The sequence below is a fragment of the Erinaceus europaeus genome, chromosome 16, assembly GCF_950295315.1.
Source record: "Erinaceus europaeus chromosome 16, mEriEur2.1, whole genome shotgun sequence".
NCBI classification, from domain to species: Eukaryota; Metazoa; Chordata; class Mammalia; order Eulipotyphla; family Erinaceidae; genus Erinaceus; species Erinaceus europaeus.
Window position 1 is genome coordinate 68,599,688 of NC_080177.1, and position 16,997 is coordinate 68,616,684.

Genomic DNA, 16,997 nt, shown 5'->3' on the forward strand with positions numbered 1-16,997 from the left:
TGGGCGTATGTGTCCTTGGTTTGAGCCCAGCCTCCCCTGCACTGGTGGAAGCTTTGGGTAGGGGGAGTTTGCTCGGAGAATTGAAGCCCCAGTGGCAGAAATATAAAGACAGAAATGAGCAGTCAGGGCAGGCAGAACATAGTTTAATGGAGCTGATTTCTCAGCGGCTTTGGGAATAGGCTTTATCCACAATGGAATCTGGGCCCCGGCTTGATCAGAAGGCGCCCGTATGGCGTCTCTTGTACCACACTGAGGATCTGCTGTGCCAGGAGCACTGTCCAGAGGAAGGAAGCGATGGGTCAAGAAAGTTGCTGTAGTGGCTGGCCTCTGGCCCATGCATCCATCCATCCCCACACAGGTCCCCATGCTCACCCAATAGCAGGGAGAAGACCCGGGCGGCCATCCTGCGGGAGCTGAGAGGTAACACAAGGCCACTGAAGTCCAGTTCCCTATTGGCCTGCAGTTGTAGCACCACTGCCCTGTGGGGAGCAGCAGTGGTTACTGAGGCCAGGGAGACAGTATAATGGTTTTGCAAAAAGCCCTTTATGCCTGAGGCTTCCAGGTTCAATCCCTAGCACCACAAGTCAGAGCTGATCACTGCTCTAGTTAGGAGGGGGAAAAAAGTTAGCTTAGGCCCCAGCCTAAACATCACCCACCCCCACAGCACACCCTGGTACCTGTGCACAGCCTCCAGCGAGAGCAGCTCAGGCTCTGGGGGGAGCTCCATGGGCACCTCTGGGAGTTCAGGTACCACAGGCAGTGGGGGGGCTTCTGGCTGCTCCGCCTCAGCCCAGGGCCTAGGAGAACGTGGAAGTCGGATGAACGGTTACAGCAGTGGCATAGGCCTGTCCACCTGGCCCAGCCCAGCTAGCTGCTTACCACCGCTCCTCCAGTGGGGCTAAGCTGGTGCGGGACTTGTCCTCTTCTGCTGCTTCCAGTGACAGCTCTGGGAAGAGGGTTAATGTCTGTGAGCAAGTCTGCTTGGGTCTCAACAGTGGTGCCCTTAGGCAGACCTGATGTCAGAGCTGTGCGGTGACTTGTTTGTTAGAAGCTTTTAGGTGGGGACTAGGTAGAGCGCACATATCCCTGTACGGGATGACCTAGGTTCAAGCCCTCCTGGGGGGAAGCTTCTCTAGTGCTGTAGGTGTTTGTACTTTTTTTTTTTCTTTTTAATATTTACTTATTCCCTTTCGTTGTTTTCCTTTTTGTTGTTCCCTTGTTTTTTTATTGTAGTTGTTATTGATGTCATCGTTGTTGGATAGGACAGAGAAATCGAGAGAGGAGGGGAAAACGGAGAAAAAAGACACCTCCAGACCTGCTTCACCGCTTGTGAAGCGACTTCCCTACAGGTGGGGAGCCAGGGGCTCGAACCTGAATCCTTAAGCTGGTCCTTGCGCTTTGCGTCTTTCTCTACTTTTGTCTTTATAAAAAATAACTTTAGGGGCCGGGTGGTGGTGCACCTGGTTGAGCGCATGCTCATATTACAATGTGCAAGGACCCGGGTTCAAGCCCCTGGTCCCCACCTGCAGGGAGAAAGCTTTGTGAGTGGTGAAGCAGTGCTGTAGGTGTCTCCTCTTTTCCTCTCTATCACCGTCTTCCTTCTTGATTTATGGCTGTCTATCCACTAAAGATAATAAAAGTAAGTGGTTCGGGAGGTGGCGCAGTGATAAAGCTTTGGACTCTCAAGCATGAGGTCCTGAGTTCGATCCTGGGCAGCACATGTGCCAGAGTGATGCCTGGTTCATTCTCCTATCTTTCTCATAAATAAATAAAATCTTTTAAAAAAGAAAAAAGTATTTTAAAAAATAAATAATTTTTAAAAGAACATGGAGGGGTGGAGGAGGGCACCAGCAGTGGTGGATGTCAGACAAGCACCAAGCCCAAGCAGTAACGCTGGTGGCAAAAATGAAGCATTCAGATGGGGGCACCAGAGCTCCCTGGGTAAGGTGGGTGTATGGTCATGAGTGCAACCCATGAAGATACCGTGTCCCCATCTAACTGAATAAAAAGCAGCCTGGAGTGGCTGAACATGAATGAAGCCCTGGCTCTGGGGGGGCGGGGGGAGCAACAATCATGGAAAAACTGAGGAGACAGCCTTTGCTTCCTTGTGTTACACCGTCCCTCTAATAACTGCCAACACCTGAGACACTAATTTCCTTGGATGGTGGCGAGGACAGAGGCCCCCTCTACTCTGGGTACTTACCTGATGAGAGCATGAGGGGCCCACTGGGCTCCTGAGCCTCCCTCAGTACCTGGAGATGGAGAAAAACAGACCCCAAACATTACTGAAGCCCCTGGGAACAGGTAAGTTTCCCCCCTTCTGAACCAGCCTTGACTCTGGGACAAAACACTCTACCCTATACCCATGACCTGGCACTGCTGGCTCATGTGAATAGGAGGGCAGCTGACTGGCATGCAAGCAGGGCAGACCAGCCTCTGGGAAAGAGTGAGGGTTCAGTTACCTCAATATCACTCAGAGTCTCAGTCTTCCTCCTTTCCTCCTCAGCTGCCACCTCCTCAGGCTCCTGTGGTGGCCTTCGCTGGAGCGCTCTTGGGGGTGGCTGGGCACAGCGGGTCCAAAAGGCCAGTAGCTCTGGGGGTAGCCAGCCAGCTAGGGGCAGCAAGGGCAGCATTTCAGACACAAGGGACGCCAAATTCAGCGGTCCCATATGCCAGCCTCTACCACTCTTACAGTAAGTCGGGGTGCTGAACAGTTCTGCTGGGTTTATGAGAGTCTTTTCAGGAGGCTGTACCATGGGCTGTGAGGCAGGAGAAAGACCAGCAGTTAGAAGGGAGTTCCTCCCCAACTCTGCAGGGTGCTAGAGCAGCAGACCTTCCAGCTCCTTTAGGCTTTTCCCACACACACCCCAGCTGCTCTGCTCACTGCAGAATTGATGCCAGTTCTGGTCACTGGAAGAGCCCTGAGAGTTGCATGTGTGGAAGCTCCCAACACAGACGCTGGGGGGATGGAGTATGTGTGGTGAGTGTGTGTGGGGGGTCCCTTGGATTTTAGAAAGCCTGGCCAACACCTTCCCCAGGCCCTCCCTGCCTCTCCATCCCCAGCAGAACCTGGATGGCACTCACACACTCCTGGCAGTGGGCTCTAGTTTGCAATTGTTCATGAAATTTCTTCCGGGAGATCTGTGTTTCCTTGTCCCAGAAGAGTAACTGGCGGCGTCGGCGTCGACGACGGGCAGGAGGTGGGGAAGCTGGGGGCCTTCTCCGCTGAAACAGGAGGGGGCAAGGCTCCCCGTTACCAGTCCTGAGCCAGCTTTGGCCTTGGGACAGGTCCCATGCCTAGGGCCCTCCTGGCAGAATACCAAGGGCCACTATCTCCTGCTTCCACCTTGTATGAGGGTACCCACTTGGGAAGTGCAGGCTGCCAGAGTGGGGTATAGGCAGGACCACCTCCATGGCACACAGTCCCACAGAGGCCAGCAGTGGGCTGGGGAAGCTGAGTGGAGGGGACACGGCCCTGGGAGGGGAGGGCAGAGGAGGCTGCTTGGAAGGACTCCCACTTACCTCTGGGCTGAGAGGGGCCGGCAGTTGCAGCTTCTGCGGGGGCGTCACCTCTGCAACAACACCCCCAGTCCTGACTCTGCTCACACCCTAGATGCACTCACAGCACAGAAGACACTAAAGGATCCTCCGCCTTGTTCTGCCTCTGGGCAGGAACTCACCAAGAAGGGGGGCTCCTGGTTCCCAGCCAGTCAGCCTCAGCTCCTCCAGGTCCAAGACCTGTCCTGGAAGTAGCTTTGCAGCCTCCTCGATCCTGTGAAGAAAGGAGCGAGAGCAGTTCCACAGGCCTCCCAACGCTGACCTCCGCCCCACCCTGAGGTTCTGTCTTACTGTGTGAGGGCTGGGGGTGAAAGTGGAGGGACTATGCTTTCCCTCTCCATGGCCCGGGGCTCCTCCTTGGACTCTGCAGAGAGATGATGATGGGGCAGAAGATTAGAGGAGAGAAGAGCTGGATTATTGCCTGAGCCCCACTGCCTGTGCCAGGAATCTGACCGTCCAATGTCGGGCTGGCCCTGGACACTTGGGGTAGCCTGCCTCGCAACTGCTCCTCCAGCAGGAGGGCTTCATCCTCCTCAGCGAGCAGCAGCTCCAGGTCCCTGCTGGTGACCTCTGGGAGGTCCCGCTCACCCTATTGGGAGAGAATCACATCACACCTCGTTCCTTTTTTTTTTTTTCTTTTTCTTTCTTTCTTTCTTTTTTTTTTTTTTTGCCTCCAGGGTTATCGCTGGGGCTTGGAGCCTGCACTACAAATTCACTACTCCTGGAAGCCATTTTTTCCATTTTGTTGTTGTTGCTGGACAGGAGAGAAATTGAGAGAGGAGAGGAAGACAGAGAAGAGGAGAGAAAGACAGATGCCTGGCCCCCCAGTTTCATTCTGGAAAAAGCCAAGGGCATGAGGCACACCGCAGGGACAGGTGGGGGAGGAGCTGAAGGGCGCTCCATTGTCCGGGCAGGGAGTGGGGGGAGGAGACGGAGAAGGCAAAGTCAGGAATAGAGAAGTGGATGCAAGGGGGTTGACAATGGCTCAGGACAGTCACCTCTATGGGCAGCACGCGTATGGGCTCCTCTTCCTGCATGGTGATGGTCTCAGGAGACACCAGGGTCCTGTCTGTTGGGGCAGGGGAGACACACAAGAGCCCAGAGGCTTCAAGATACAATGGCCATGCGGGAAATAATATCAAGTGATCCTGGGTTCAAGTGAGGTCCAAGCCAGCCACTGGCAGTTAGACCCTGGATGTGCTGACTGGACATTTGGGGGTCTCAGTCTCCTCATCTGCAACATGGGCTAAGTATACTTGGCCTGTTACATCACAGAACTTGCATGCTCGCTCGAGGATATAGGTTCAGGCCCCTAACACCACTTTATGTCAGCTCTGGTCTCTCTCTCTCATAATAAATTAATCTAGGGTGGGAGTAGAAAGCATAATGGTTATGCAAATAGACTCTCATGCCTGAGACTTCAAAGACCCAGGTTCAGTCCCCTGCACCACCATAAACCAGAGCTGAGCAGTGCTCTGGAGACAATAATAAATAAATCGGGACAGGCGGCAGTTAAGTGCACATACTACAGTGCACGACAACCTGGGTTCAAACCTCTTGACTCCACCTGCAGAGGGAATGCTTCACAGATAGTGAAGTACAGCGGCAGGTGTCTCTCTTCCTCTCTAACTCCTTCTTCCTCTCAATTTCTCTCTGTCTCTATCCAATAATAAATAAAGTAAAACAAAAATAATTTAAAAATTTAAAGGAGGGGAGAACAAAATAGTTTACCTGCACAGTGCACTACTTTGCCATGTGTGCAACCCAGATTCAAGCCTGGCCCCCACCTTGTTGAAGGAACCTTCAGTGCTGTGGTGTCTGTCTGTCTCTCTTTCTCTGCCTCTCTGACCTTGGAGAACTGATGTGGGGCATTGATGAGTCCACTAAGTCCACCCATACAAAGTCTCATGCGGCCCTTAGAAACGCTGAAAGATGGGGGCCAGGTGGTGGTGCATCTAGTTGAGCACATGTGTTACAATGTGCAAGGACCCATGTTCAAGCCCCCGGTCCCCACCTACAGGGGGGAAGCTTTGCGAGTGGTGAAGTAGTGCTGCAGATGTCTCTATCTCTTTCCTTCACTATCTCTCCTTTCCCCTCCATTTCTGGCTGTCTATCCAACAAGTAAATAAGGATAATACAAAGAAGAAAAAAAAAGCCTGAAAGATGCTCATTCCTTTCACTCTTGGGTCTACCTGTGCCTCTCATCAGAAACAAAGGTTTTCTCTTTCTTTTTTAAAAATATTTTCTTTCTTTATTTTCTAGTATTTTATTTATTTATTATTTATTCCCTTTTGTTGCCCTTGTTGTTTTTTATTGTTGTAGTTATTATTGATGTTGTTGTTGTTAGATAGGACAGAGAGAAATGGAGACAGGAGGGGAAGACAGAGAGGGGGAGAGAAAGACAGACACCTGCAGACCTGCTTCACCACTTGTGAAGCAACTCCCCTGCAGGTGGGGAGCTGGGGTCTCGAACTGAGATCCTTACGCTGGTCCTTGCGCTTTGCGCCACCTGCGCTTAACACACTGCACTATGCCCAATTCCCTAAAAATATTTTATTATTAATGAGAGGGATAGGAGGAGAGAGAGAAAGAACCAGACATCACCCTGGTACATAAGTTGCCGGGGACTGAGCTCCACACTTTATCCACTGCGCCACCTCCCAGACCACAGAAACAAAGGTTCTCCACTCACCTAACTTCCTAGGTTCTGAAGGGACTTCTTGAAGGGTCTCATCAAGAGGTCTTGTTGGAGTTTTAGCCTCTAAGAGGTGTCGAATCTTTGGGAAAGGGTTGGGAACAAAAGAGAGGGCCTATCTTCCGCATCCCACTTTCCCACTTTTGTAACCTTGCTTGAACAATGGATAGCACTAGTCTTTTAAGCCTAGTTCTTGAGGTACTGATATCAGCATGCAGTGACCCCACTCATACGTGGCCCCCTTTCCTCTGGACCTCCCCTCAGCCCATCCCCAATTTCCTAGCTTTTGTTACTATGTCTATGAGAGAAGCCCCTTATGTGTGAGGGTTAAGTGCAGCAAAAATGATTCTTGATCTTGAGGACATTTGATCATGGCTAGCTGTGGAATTGGACTTCATGACAGTTGGTAAGGACATGTGGGTCTTAGTAGAGAATATAAGAAGGGCCAGGTGGTGGTGCACCTGGCTGAGCACATATGTATGTTGCAATGCGCAAGTATGTAGGTTCAAGCCCCCAGTCCTCACCTGCCGGGGAAAAGCTTTGCAAGTAGTGAAACAGTGCTGCAGGTGTCTCTTTGCCTCTCCCCCCCTCCTCAATTTCTGGCTATCTTTATACAATGAATAAAAAAAATTCAAAAACAAAGAGACTGTGGGGTGACTATGAAGGGTAGCTAAGAAGTGATTTGGCATCTTTAGGACATGGGGGGGGGGGTGTCTACTGACTGGTGCTGAGAATCAAGTATGCCCAGGCGACATGTTGAATGATGCTTGGGGCTGGTTATTTCTGGTCTGGGGTGTGGGGACAACTGGCAGTGACTCTGAAGAGAAGGGAGGGATCTAGTGATTGTGGAGGTGTTAGAATGGAGGGGGGTGGGTAGGGAAGCCCAGGGCCTGGGTTTGGGCCTTGGTAATGGGAACTGGAGATAGTAGGGGTGGGGGTTGCCTGTAGGCTGGTCCTTAGGTGAGTCCCGCAGACAACCACGCTGGACCTCCCTATTCTCCACTGAGACACCATCTGAAGGGGGAGGAGAGGAGAGAGAGGAGCCCTACCTGAGGGATGTCATAGGGGCTGGGAAGTCTGGGCTCCATGGACATCATGCCAAAGAAGGGGTCTGGGGCATCTTCCAGGGCCTCCATCATGGTCAGGCAGTTAGGAAGCAGACTGGGGCTGAGAGAAAATGTGTGGGGTCAGGTACCAAAGCCCTGGTGAGCTGAGGTCCAGCAGGGAGGCTCCTGACCTGAGGGGGGCAGGGGCCGGGGGGTCACTCACAGATGGGGCTCCTCCATGTCGATGCGTATCTGCTGCTGGGCGCGGTGCAGGCGCTCCAGGACATGCTGGATGTCCTCTGTGAGCATGGAGGGTAAAGTGGGGAGCCAGCCTGGGCGGGGCAGTGGGGAGCCCCCCCCCCAAACCTCCCCCATCCTTACCGACGAGGTACTGGCATTGCCGGCAGTAGACCCGGATCACCCCGATCTGGAGCTGGGCTGAGAGATAGAGCGAGAAGCGAGGACGCGGCAGGCCCACCTTGGGGGGTGGAACTCGCACGAGCACATAGTTGAGGATTTCCTCACTGAGGGGACAGGGTGCCCTGATGGCAGGCGACACGACACCGAGGACCCGCCTCACCCATCCCCCCTACGCCACCCACACCCGGCCGGCCCTTCCTCTTCTGGGCCTCACCAGGTCTTCACCACGTTCACCGTCAGGTACTCGCGCCTCAACAGCCGGCTGCCCCGGGTAGCTGCCAGCCTGGGGGGTGGAGGGCGGAGAGGGACGTGGGGCGTGGGCGTGGGTGCCACCCCGTGCACACGCGCACTGTGGCCTGGGCTGGGGGGGGGGCTTACCAGATGGTGGCGAAGCAGCCGGTGTGGCGCTGCAGCACGTTGGGGTAGTAGAACATGGTCCCTGCAGTCGGGGGGTGCCCAGCTCCTCAGGCCGGGGGACTTCGCGCGGGCGGGCGTGGGGGCAGCAAGGATTTGGACAAACGAGGGGCACAGAGGCACCACTGGAGGGGCTGCCGGGTGGAGACGTGGGTAGGGTCCCTCTTCGTGGGCTCTCCCGGGGCTGGCACGCCCGCAGGGCGGGGCGGGGCGCCGGACTCACTGGGGCATCCGGACTTGGGCTGCGGGCTGGACGGCCGGCCGGGTGCAGGTCCAGAGGCAGAGCCGGCCCGCCGGCGTCGCGGTCGAGTGGGACAGGGGGGACAGGGGTGCGAGGAGCCCTCTGCTGAGGAGAGGTGGGGACAGCCAATGGCGAGCAGGGATCCCTGCGCAGCGCTCGTTCCCGGGCGCCCCCAGGCTGGTCGCGAACCAATGGAGAGACTCCTGCGTGCAGGGGGGGCCATTGTGAGGTGTCCTGACCAATGGGTTGTCGTTCTCACGTGGTAACAAGGTTTCCGTAAGTGGGTGCAGGGCCGGCATCTGGGGCGCTTCAGCTCCTAGGGGCGTGGGGTCAAACCCGGGGCGGTGCCCTGAGTGCGTGTGCGACCTGAGGTTGCACTTTGCCTGTCCTCCAACCCCTTCAACCCCGCCTGGTGCCCCTCCAAAGGCCTGCTGGAGGTTGGGGTTCTGAAAGCGGGAGGTGACGAAGTCTGATCTCTGAGGAAGCACTGAGAGGACTTACTGGGTCGATTTGTTTGCTTGCTTGCTTTTTTGCACCAGGCATTTTGTTGGGACTTTACCTGCAAATGCACCCATATGATTCCATAGCTCCCAGAAGGTGTGGGGTTTTTTTTGTTTGTTTGTTATGTGGAGAATGAGACATGCATGCCTGAGGCACCAAGGTCTCAGGTTCAGTCCCTAGCACCACCATAAAATGAGCAGTGCTCATTATTTTATTTTTATTTTACTCTATTGTTTAAATTATTTATTTACTAATGAGAATGATAGGAGGAGAGAGGGGAAAAAAAAAAACAGACATCACTCTAGTACGTGTGCTGACGGTGATTGAACTCAGGACCTTAGAGAGTCCAATGCTTTATCCACTGCATCATCTCCTGGAATTATTTATTTATTTATTTATTTTATTATTTAAATCTTTTACCAGAGCACTGTTCAGCTCTGGCTTATGGTGGTGCAGGAGATTGAACCTGGGGCTTTGGAGCCCCAGGTATGAGAGTCTCTTTGCATAACCATTATGTTATCTGTCTTGCCCTAATATATTTATTTTTTTTAAATAGAGACAGAAAAATTGAGAGAGATGGGGTAGATAGAGGAGAAAGAGAGAGACCCACAGCACTATTTCACTACTCGTAAAGTAAAGCTTTTTCCATGCAGGCGGGGACCAGGTGCTTGAACCTAGGTCTTCCTGTATGGTAACAGGTGCACTTAATCTGGCGAGCCACAGCATAGGCCCCTTGCATCATCCCGAAACCAGAAAGGTTTTCTTTGTGGGCATGCCCCTTCAGGCTGTTTTCCAGCTGTGAATGTCTCCTGGATGAACTAGGTGTTGGCTTTGTTGGATGCACAACATACTTCTCAACATACAGAAGTCATCTGGTTCACACAATTCTCAGTAAAACTAAGTTGTATAGGGCCACGTGATGGCACACCCAGTTAAGAGCACATTACCAAGTACAGGAACCTGAGTTCAAGTCCTCAATCCCTACTTGAAGAGGGCAAACTTAATGAAAGGTGAAGCAGCGCTGCAGGTGTCTCTCTCTTTCCTATCTGCCCTTCCTTACTCAGTTTCTCTATTAAAAAAAGTGGGGGTTGGCGGTATCAAACCTGGTTAAATGCATATAGTACTAAGCAGAAGGACTTGAGCCCCCAGCTTCCCACCTGCAGGGGGAAGTTTCATGGGGCAGGGGGGAAGTTTCATGGGGGAGGGGGGAAGTTTCATGGGGGGGAGCTTCACATGTAGTAAATAAAGCAGGTCTGTAAGTGTCTTTCTCCTTTTATTTTTATTTATTGTTTTATTTATTTATTATTGTATAGGGACAAAGAGAAATTGAGAGGGGAGGGGGAGATAGAGAGCAGGAGAGAGACAAAGAGACACTTGCAGCCCTGCTTTACCATCTATGAAGCTTTCCTCCTACAGGTGGGGACCAGGGGCTCGAACCCGGGTCATTGTACACTGTGATGTGTGTGCTTAACCAGGTGCGCCACCTCCTGGCCCCTTTTTATTATTATTTTTTAAAACCAGAGCACCCTTATGCTTTTTTTAGTATTAATTTTTTTATTTATTCCCTTTTGTTGCCCTTGTTTTATTGTTGTAGTTATGATTGATGTCACTGTTGTTGGATACGACAGAGAGAGATGAAGAGAGGAGGGGAAGACAGAGAGGGGGAGAGAAAGATAGACACCTGCAGACCTGCTTCACTACTTGTGAAGCAACTCGCCTGCAGGTGGGGAGCTGGGGTCTCGAACTGAGATCCTTACGCTGGTCCTTGCGCTTTGCGCCACCTGTGCTTAACCCACTGTGCTATGGCCTGACTCCCACTTTTTTTTCCTTTTATTTTATTTTATTTTTTAAAATTTCTTTATTGGGGAATTAATGTTTACATTCAACAGTAAATATAATATAACATGCATAACATGTACATGCATAACATTCCCCAGTTTCCCATATAACAATACAACCCCCACTAGATCCTCTGTCACTTTTTTTTTTTTTAAAGATTTTATTTATTTATGAGAAAAATAGGAGGAGAGAGAAGGAACCAGATATCACTCTGGCACCTATGCTGCCGGGGATCAAACTTGGGACCTCCTGCTTGAGAGTCCAAAGGTTTACCACTCTGCCACCTCCTGGACCACCAGAGTACACATATGGTGGTGCGGGGGATTGAACCTGGGACTTTTTTTTTTAATATTTTTATTTATTTATTATTGGATAGAGACAGAGAGAAATTGAGAGGGGAGGGGGAGATAGAAAGGGAGAGAGACAGAGAGACACCTGCAGCCCTGCTTCACCACTTGTGAAGCTTTCCTCCTGCAGGTGGGGGTCAGGGGCTTGAACCTGGATCCTTGTGCACTGTAATATGAGTGCTTAACCAGGTGCGCCACCGCCTGGCCAGAACCTGGGACTTTGGAGCCTCAGGTATGAATCTCTTTGCATGACCATTATACTTATCTACTCCTGTCCTCTCTCCCTATCTCCACGTCCTTTCTCAAGTTCTCTCTGTCCTATCCAGTAAAATGGAAAAAATGTCTGCCAGGAGCAGTGGATTCATACTGTGGTACTGAGCTCCAAGATAATCCTAGAGGCAAGGGGGGAAAAAGAGGGCAAGTAAATAACATAATGGTTATGCAAAGAGACTCCATGCCTGAAGCGTCAGAGTCCTAGGTTCAATCCCCTGCCCCATCATAAATCACAGCTGAGAAAGAAAGAAATAGAAAGAAAAAATAATGCTTTCATCTGCTCTGAAGTCCCAGGTTCAGTCCACAGCACCACCAGAGCTGAACAGTGCTCTGGTGTCTATTTCTCTCTCATTAAAATAAATTACAGGGGGAGTTGGGTGGTAGCGCAGTGGGTTAAGCACAGGTGGTGCAAAGCACAAGGACCAGCGTAAGGATCCCAGTTTGAGCCCCGGGCTCCCCACCTGCAGGGGAGTCGCTTCACAGGCAGTGAAGCAGATCTGCAGGTGTCTATCTTTCTCTCCCCCTGTCTTCCCCTCCTCTCTCCATTTCTCTCTGTCCTATCTAACAATGACAACATCAATAACAACAACAATAATAACTACAACAACAATAAAAAACAACAAAGGCAACAAAAGGGGAAAAAATATTACAGGGAGTTGGGCGGTAGCGCAGCAAGTTAAGGGCAGGTGGTGCAAAGCATAAGGACCAGCATAAGGATCCCCGGCTCCCCACCTGCAGGGGAGTCGCTTCACAGGTAGGTCTGCATGTGTCTCTCTTTCTGTCCCCCTCTCTGTCTTCCCCTCCTCTTTCGATTTCTTTCTGTTCATTAAGGAATGAAATAATGTCAATTCAGCTGGACTAAGAGCTGAGTCTTTACTAGGCAGCATATAATATGCCTTATAGCTAGAAGGATATGAACATTTTTAAAATATGTAATTTTTAAATATTTTTATTTATTTCCCTTTTGCTGCCCTTGTTTTTTTAAATAATTTCAAATAGATAATTCTCATTTTTTAAATATTTATTCCCTTTTGTTGCCCTTGTTGTTCTATTGTTGTAATTATTGTTGTCATCGTTGTTGGATAGGACAGAGAGAAATGGAGAGAGGAGGAGAAGAAAGGGGAAGAGAAAGACACCTGCAGACCGGCTTCACCACCGGTGAAGCGACTCCCCTGCAGGTGGGGATCCGGGGGCTCGAACCGGAATCCTTACAGTGCTCCTTGCGCTTTGCGCCACATGCTGCGCTTAACCCGCTGCGCTACCGCCTGACTCCCTATTTTATTTTATTTTTTTAACACCAGAGCACCGCTCAGCTTTGGTTTATTTTGGTGTAGGGACTGAGCCTGTGACTTTGGAACCTCAGTCATTGTATAACCATTATGCTGTCTCCCCATACCTACATTCCTTCTGAAGTTTCTTGAGATTGAAGGTCTTGTTTTTTTTTTTTCAACTTGTGTCAAGCACCTCAGTAAATATTGGGTTGTACGAAAAGTCATGATGTATTTTTCTTTTCTTTTATTATTTTTTAATATCTATTCCCTTTTGTCATTATTTTATTGTTGTAGTTATTATTGTTGTTATTACTAGATAAGACAGAGAGAAATGGAGAGAGGAGGGGAAGGCAGAGAGGGGGAGAGAAAGATAGACACCTGCAGACCTGCTTCACTGCCTATGAAGCGACTCCTCTGCAGGTGGGGAGCTGGGGGCTCAAACCGGGATCCTTACCCTGCACTTTGCGCCATGTGCGCTTAACCCGCTGCGCTACCGCCCGACTCCCTCTTTTATTTATTTATTTATTTATTTATTTATTTATTTATTTATTTATTTATTATTGCTACCAGGGTTACTGCTGGGGCTCGGTGCTGGCACTACAAATGCTTGGCTTCTGGCAGGCTTTTCTTTTTTTCCTTTTAATTTTTATTAGAGAGGACAAAGAGAGGATGGGGAGATAGAGAGGGAAAGAAAGATGAGACACCTGCAGACCTGCTTCACTGCTTGTGAAGTGGATCCCCTGCAGGTGGGGAGGGAGGGCTTGAACCTGGGTCCTTAGGCTTGGTAATATGTGTGCTTAAACTGGGTGCAATACTGCCTGGCCCCATCCTGTAATTTTCTTTCTTTCTTTCTTTCTTTTGCCTCTAGAGTTATGGCTGGGGTTCAGTGCCTGCACCATGAATCCACTGCTCCTGGCAGCCATCTCTCTTTCCACTGTTGTTGCTGCTCATTTGTTGTCAGATAGGGCAGAGCAAGGAGGGGAAGGCAGAGAGGAGGAGAGAAAGATAGACACCTGCTTTTGAAGCAACTCTCCTTGCAGGTGGAGAGGTGGAGGCTCAAACCAGGATCTTTGTGCTGGACCTTTGCACTTAGTACTATGTGTGCTTACCCAGTGTGCCATTGCCGGGCCCCCCATGTTGTATTTTTCTATGCAAAAATACATTATGACTTTTTTTTTTTTTGGCCTCTAGGGTTATTGCTGGGGCTTGGTGCCTGCACTACGAATCCACTGCTCCTGGAGGCCATTTTCCCCATTTTTGTTACTATTGTTGTTATCGCTAGATAGGCCAGAGAAAAATTGAGAGAGGAGGGGAAGACAGAGAGGGGGACAGAAATATAGATAGCTGCACCTGCTTCATTGCCTGTGAAGTAACCCCAGTGCAGTTGGGGCTGGGGGCTTGAATCTGGCTCCTTGCACACTGTTTGTGCTTAACCAGGTGCGCCACCACCTGGACCCCAATAGTCTAATGCTTTATCACTGCGCCACCTTCCAGACCACCCTCTTTTTTATTTTATTTTTTTTGGTGCATTGGCCGGGAATCTCTCTCTCTTTTTTTTTCATTATTATTTATTTTCCCTTTTGTTACCCTTGTTGTTTTGTTGTAGTTAATCCACTGCTCCTGGAGAACATTTTTCCCATTTTGTTGCCCTGGTTGTTGTTGTTATTGTAGATAAGACAAAGAGAAATCAAGAGAGGAGGGGAAGACACAGAGAGGGAGAGACAGACACCTGCAGACCTGCTTCACCACTTGTGAAGCAACTCCGCTGTAGGTGGAGAGCCAGGGGCTCAAACCAGGATCCTTAGCCGGTCCTTGGTGCTATGTGCCATGTGCATTTAACCTGCTGTACTACTAACCAGCCCCCAAATGTTATTTATTTTTTGTTTTTTATTTTTTTAAAGGAAGCATCACTTTTGTTTTTAATTTATTTATTTCCCCTTTTGTTGCCCTTGTTGTTTAACATTGTTGTGGCTATTGATGTCGTTGTTGTTGGATAGGACCGAGAGAAATGGAGAGAGGAGGGAAGACAGAGGGGGAGAGAAAGACACCTGCAGACCTGTTTCACTGCTTGTGAAGTGACTCCCCTGCAGGTGGGGAGCCGCGGGCTTGAACCAGGATCCTTAAGTTGGCAATTGAGCTTTGCACCACATGCACTTAACCTGCTGTGCTACTGCCCAACTCCCTGAAGCATCACTTTATAAAAAATATTTATTTTCCCTTTTGTTGCCCTTTTTTAAAATTGTTGTAGTTATTGATGTCATTGTTGTTAGAACAGATAGAAATGGAGAGAGGAGGGGAAGACAGAGGGGGAGAGAAAGACAGACACCTGCAGACCTGCTTCACCGCCTGTGAAGCGACTCCCCTGCAGGTGGGGAGCCAGGGGCTCGAACCGGGATCCTTAAGCTGGTCCTTGCACTTTGTGCCACTAGTGCTTAACCCAATGCGCTACCGCCCAACTTCCTGTTATTTATTTATTTGCCTCCAGGGTTATCGCTGGGGCACAGTGCCTGCACCATGAATCCATGGCTCCTGCAGGCCATTTATTTTCCCCTTTTGTTGCCCTTGTTGTTTATCCGTGTTGTCGTTACTATTATTGTTGTCATTGTTGTTGGATAGGACAGAGAGAGAACAAAAAAAAAAAGCCAGGGGCCGGGTGGTGGCGCACCTGGTTGAGTGCACGTATTACAATGCACAAGGGCCTGGGTCCGATCCCCCAGTCCCCACCTGAAGGGGGAAAGCTTTGCAAGTGGTGAAGCAGAGCTGCAGGTGTCTTTCTCTCTCCTTCTCTATCACCTCCTTCTCTCTTGATTACTGTCTGTCTCTATCCAATAAATAAAGATAATAAAAAAATTAAAAGCAAACAAACAAAAAACCAGACCACCACTGTGGCACATCCAGTGTTAGGCCTTGAACCAAACACCTCAGGCACTCAAATCCAATGTTCCACTGATTGAATTATTTCCCTGGCCTATTATAAGATTTATTTTATTACATATGACAAGAGAGGTGAGAGAGAAAAATTGGACCACTCTAGTGCACACAGTACCTGGAATCAAACCAGGAATCTTAGGCATAAAAGTCTGATGGATGCTCTGTCAGTTGAACTACTTTTCCCAGCCACTTTTAAAAAAAAAAATTATTGGAGGGATTAATGGTTTACAATCAACAGTAAAATACAGTAGTTTGCACCTGTGTAGCATTCCTCAATTTCCACATAACAGTTCAACCCTCCCCCCAGGTCCTCCTCTGCCATCATGTTTTAGGACTTGAACCCTCCCCTCCACCCAGTCTTTTATTTATTTCCTTTTGTTGCCCTTGTTTTATTGTTGTAGTTATTATTGTTGTTATTGATGTCGTCGTTGTTGGACAGTGTTGTTTTCGCAGGGCTGGCTTCACGGGCGGGTAACAGACGACCACGACCGGGGACTCATGGCTGGGCTGTACGCAGTATCTCTTTATTCATTCAGGAGGCAGCGCAATCTAGACCAAGCTAAGCTAAACTTAAACTAAAATGAACAATGTTGTCTTTATATATACTTCCCAAGTAGGGTGTGAACAGGATGTGACATACAGAGGGTGGAGAGAAAAGTGACTGGTGAAAATCAGAGTGTGACAAGGAGAGGGGGCGGAGCAGGTGAGAATTCTACCACTGAACCACCAATGCCCTGGAGGGAGGGTGGTGCTTGTTAACAGCAGTTATGTAAATGCGATGAAGTGGTTATGTAAATAGAATAGTGTTAAGCAGGGAGGATTTAAACCAAATGAAACAGAAGGGGTTTTTAAAAGCATACCAACAGGACAGGACAGAGAGAAATGGAGCGAGGAGGGGAAGACAGAGAGGGGGAGAGAAAGACAGACACCTGCAGACCTGCTTCACCGCTTGAGAAGCAACTCCCCCTGCAGGTGGAGAGCCGTCGGCTCGAACTGGGATTCTTACGCTGGTGCCTAGGCTTTGAGACACCTGTGCTTAACCCAGGGCGCTACCGCCTAACTCCCCCCCTTTTTTTTTTTTAGATATACAGGTAACTTTTTAAAAAAAATATGTATTTTCCCTTTTGTTGCCCTTGTTTTATTGTTGTAGTTATTATCATTGTTGTTATTGATGTTGTTAGATAGGACAGGGAGATATAGAAAGAGGAGGGAAGACAGAGGGGAAGAGAAAGACAGACACCTGCAGACCTGCTTCACTGCCTGTGAAGCGACTCCCCTGCAGGTGGGGATCCAGGGGCTTGAACCGGGATCCTTATGCCTGTCCTTGCACTTGGCGCCATGTGCGCTTAACCCGCTGCGCTACCGCCCAATTCCCAACATTTTTAAAAAACAGAATTTATTTATTTATTCATGAGAAAGAACCAGACATCACTCTGGTACATGTGCTGCCAGGGATTGAAC

General features: G+C 49.7%; 1 protein-coding gene across 1 annotated transcript; it reads right to left on the bottom strand.

Moving 5' to 3' along the window:
• Window positions 1-122: 122 nt before the first annotated feature.
• REC8 (REC8 meiotic recombination protein) lies at window positions 123-8,255 on the bottom strand. Its single transcript, XM_060175290.1, has 19 exons — window positions 8,098-8,255; window positions 7,934-8,002; window positions 7,681-7,823; window positions 7,523-7,598; window positions 7,303-7,420; window positions 6,251-6,335; window positions 4,557-4,627; window positions 4,012-4,147; window positions 3,850-3,922; window positions 3,681-3,772; window positions 3,523-3,572; window positions 3,085-3,225; window positions 2,693-2,759; window positions 2,463-2,611; window positions 2,204-2,252; window positions 880-946; window positions 678-797; window positions 373-479; window positions 123-274 (listed from the first exon to the last, which is right to left on the bottom strand). Exons 1-19 carry the CDS (start codon window positions 8,151-8,153, stop codon window positions 183-185), a joined length of 1,761 nt encoding a protein of 586 aa, XP_060031273.1. The 5' UTR covers window positions 8,154-8,255; the 3' UTR covers window positions 123-182.
• Between the last annotated feature and the right edge of the window lie 8,742 nt (window positions 8,256-16,997).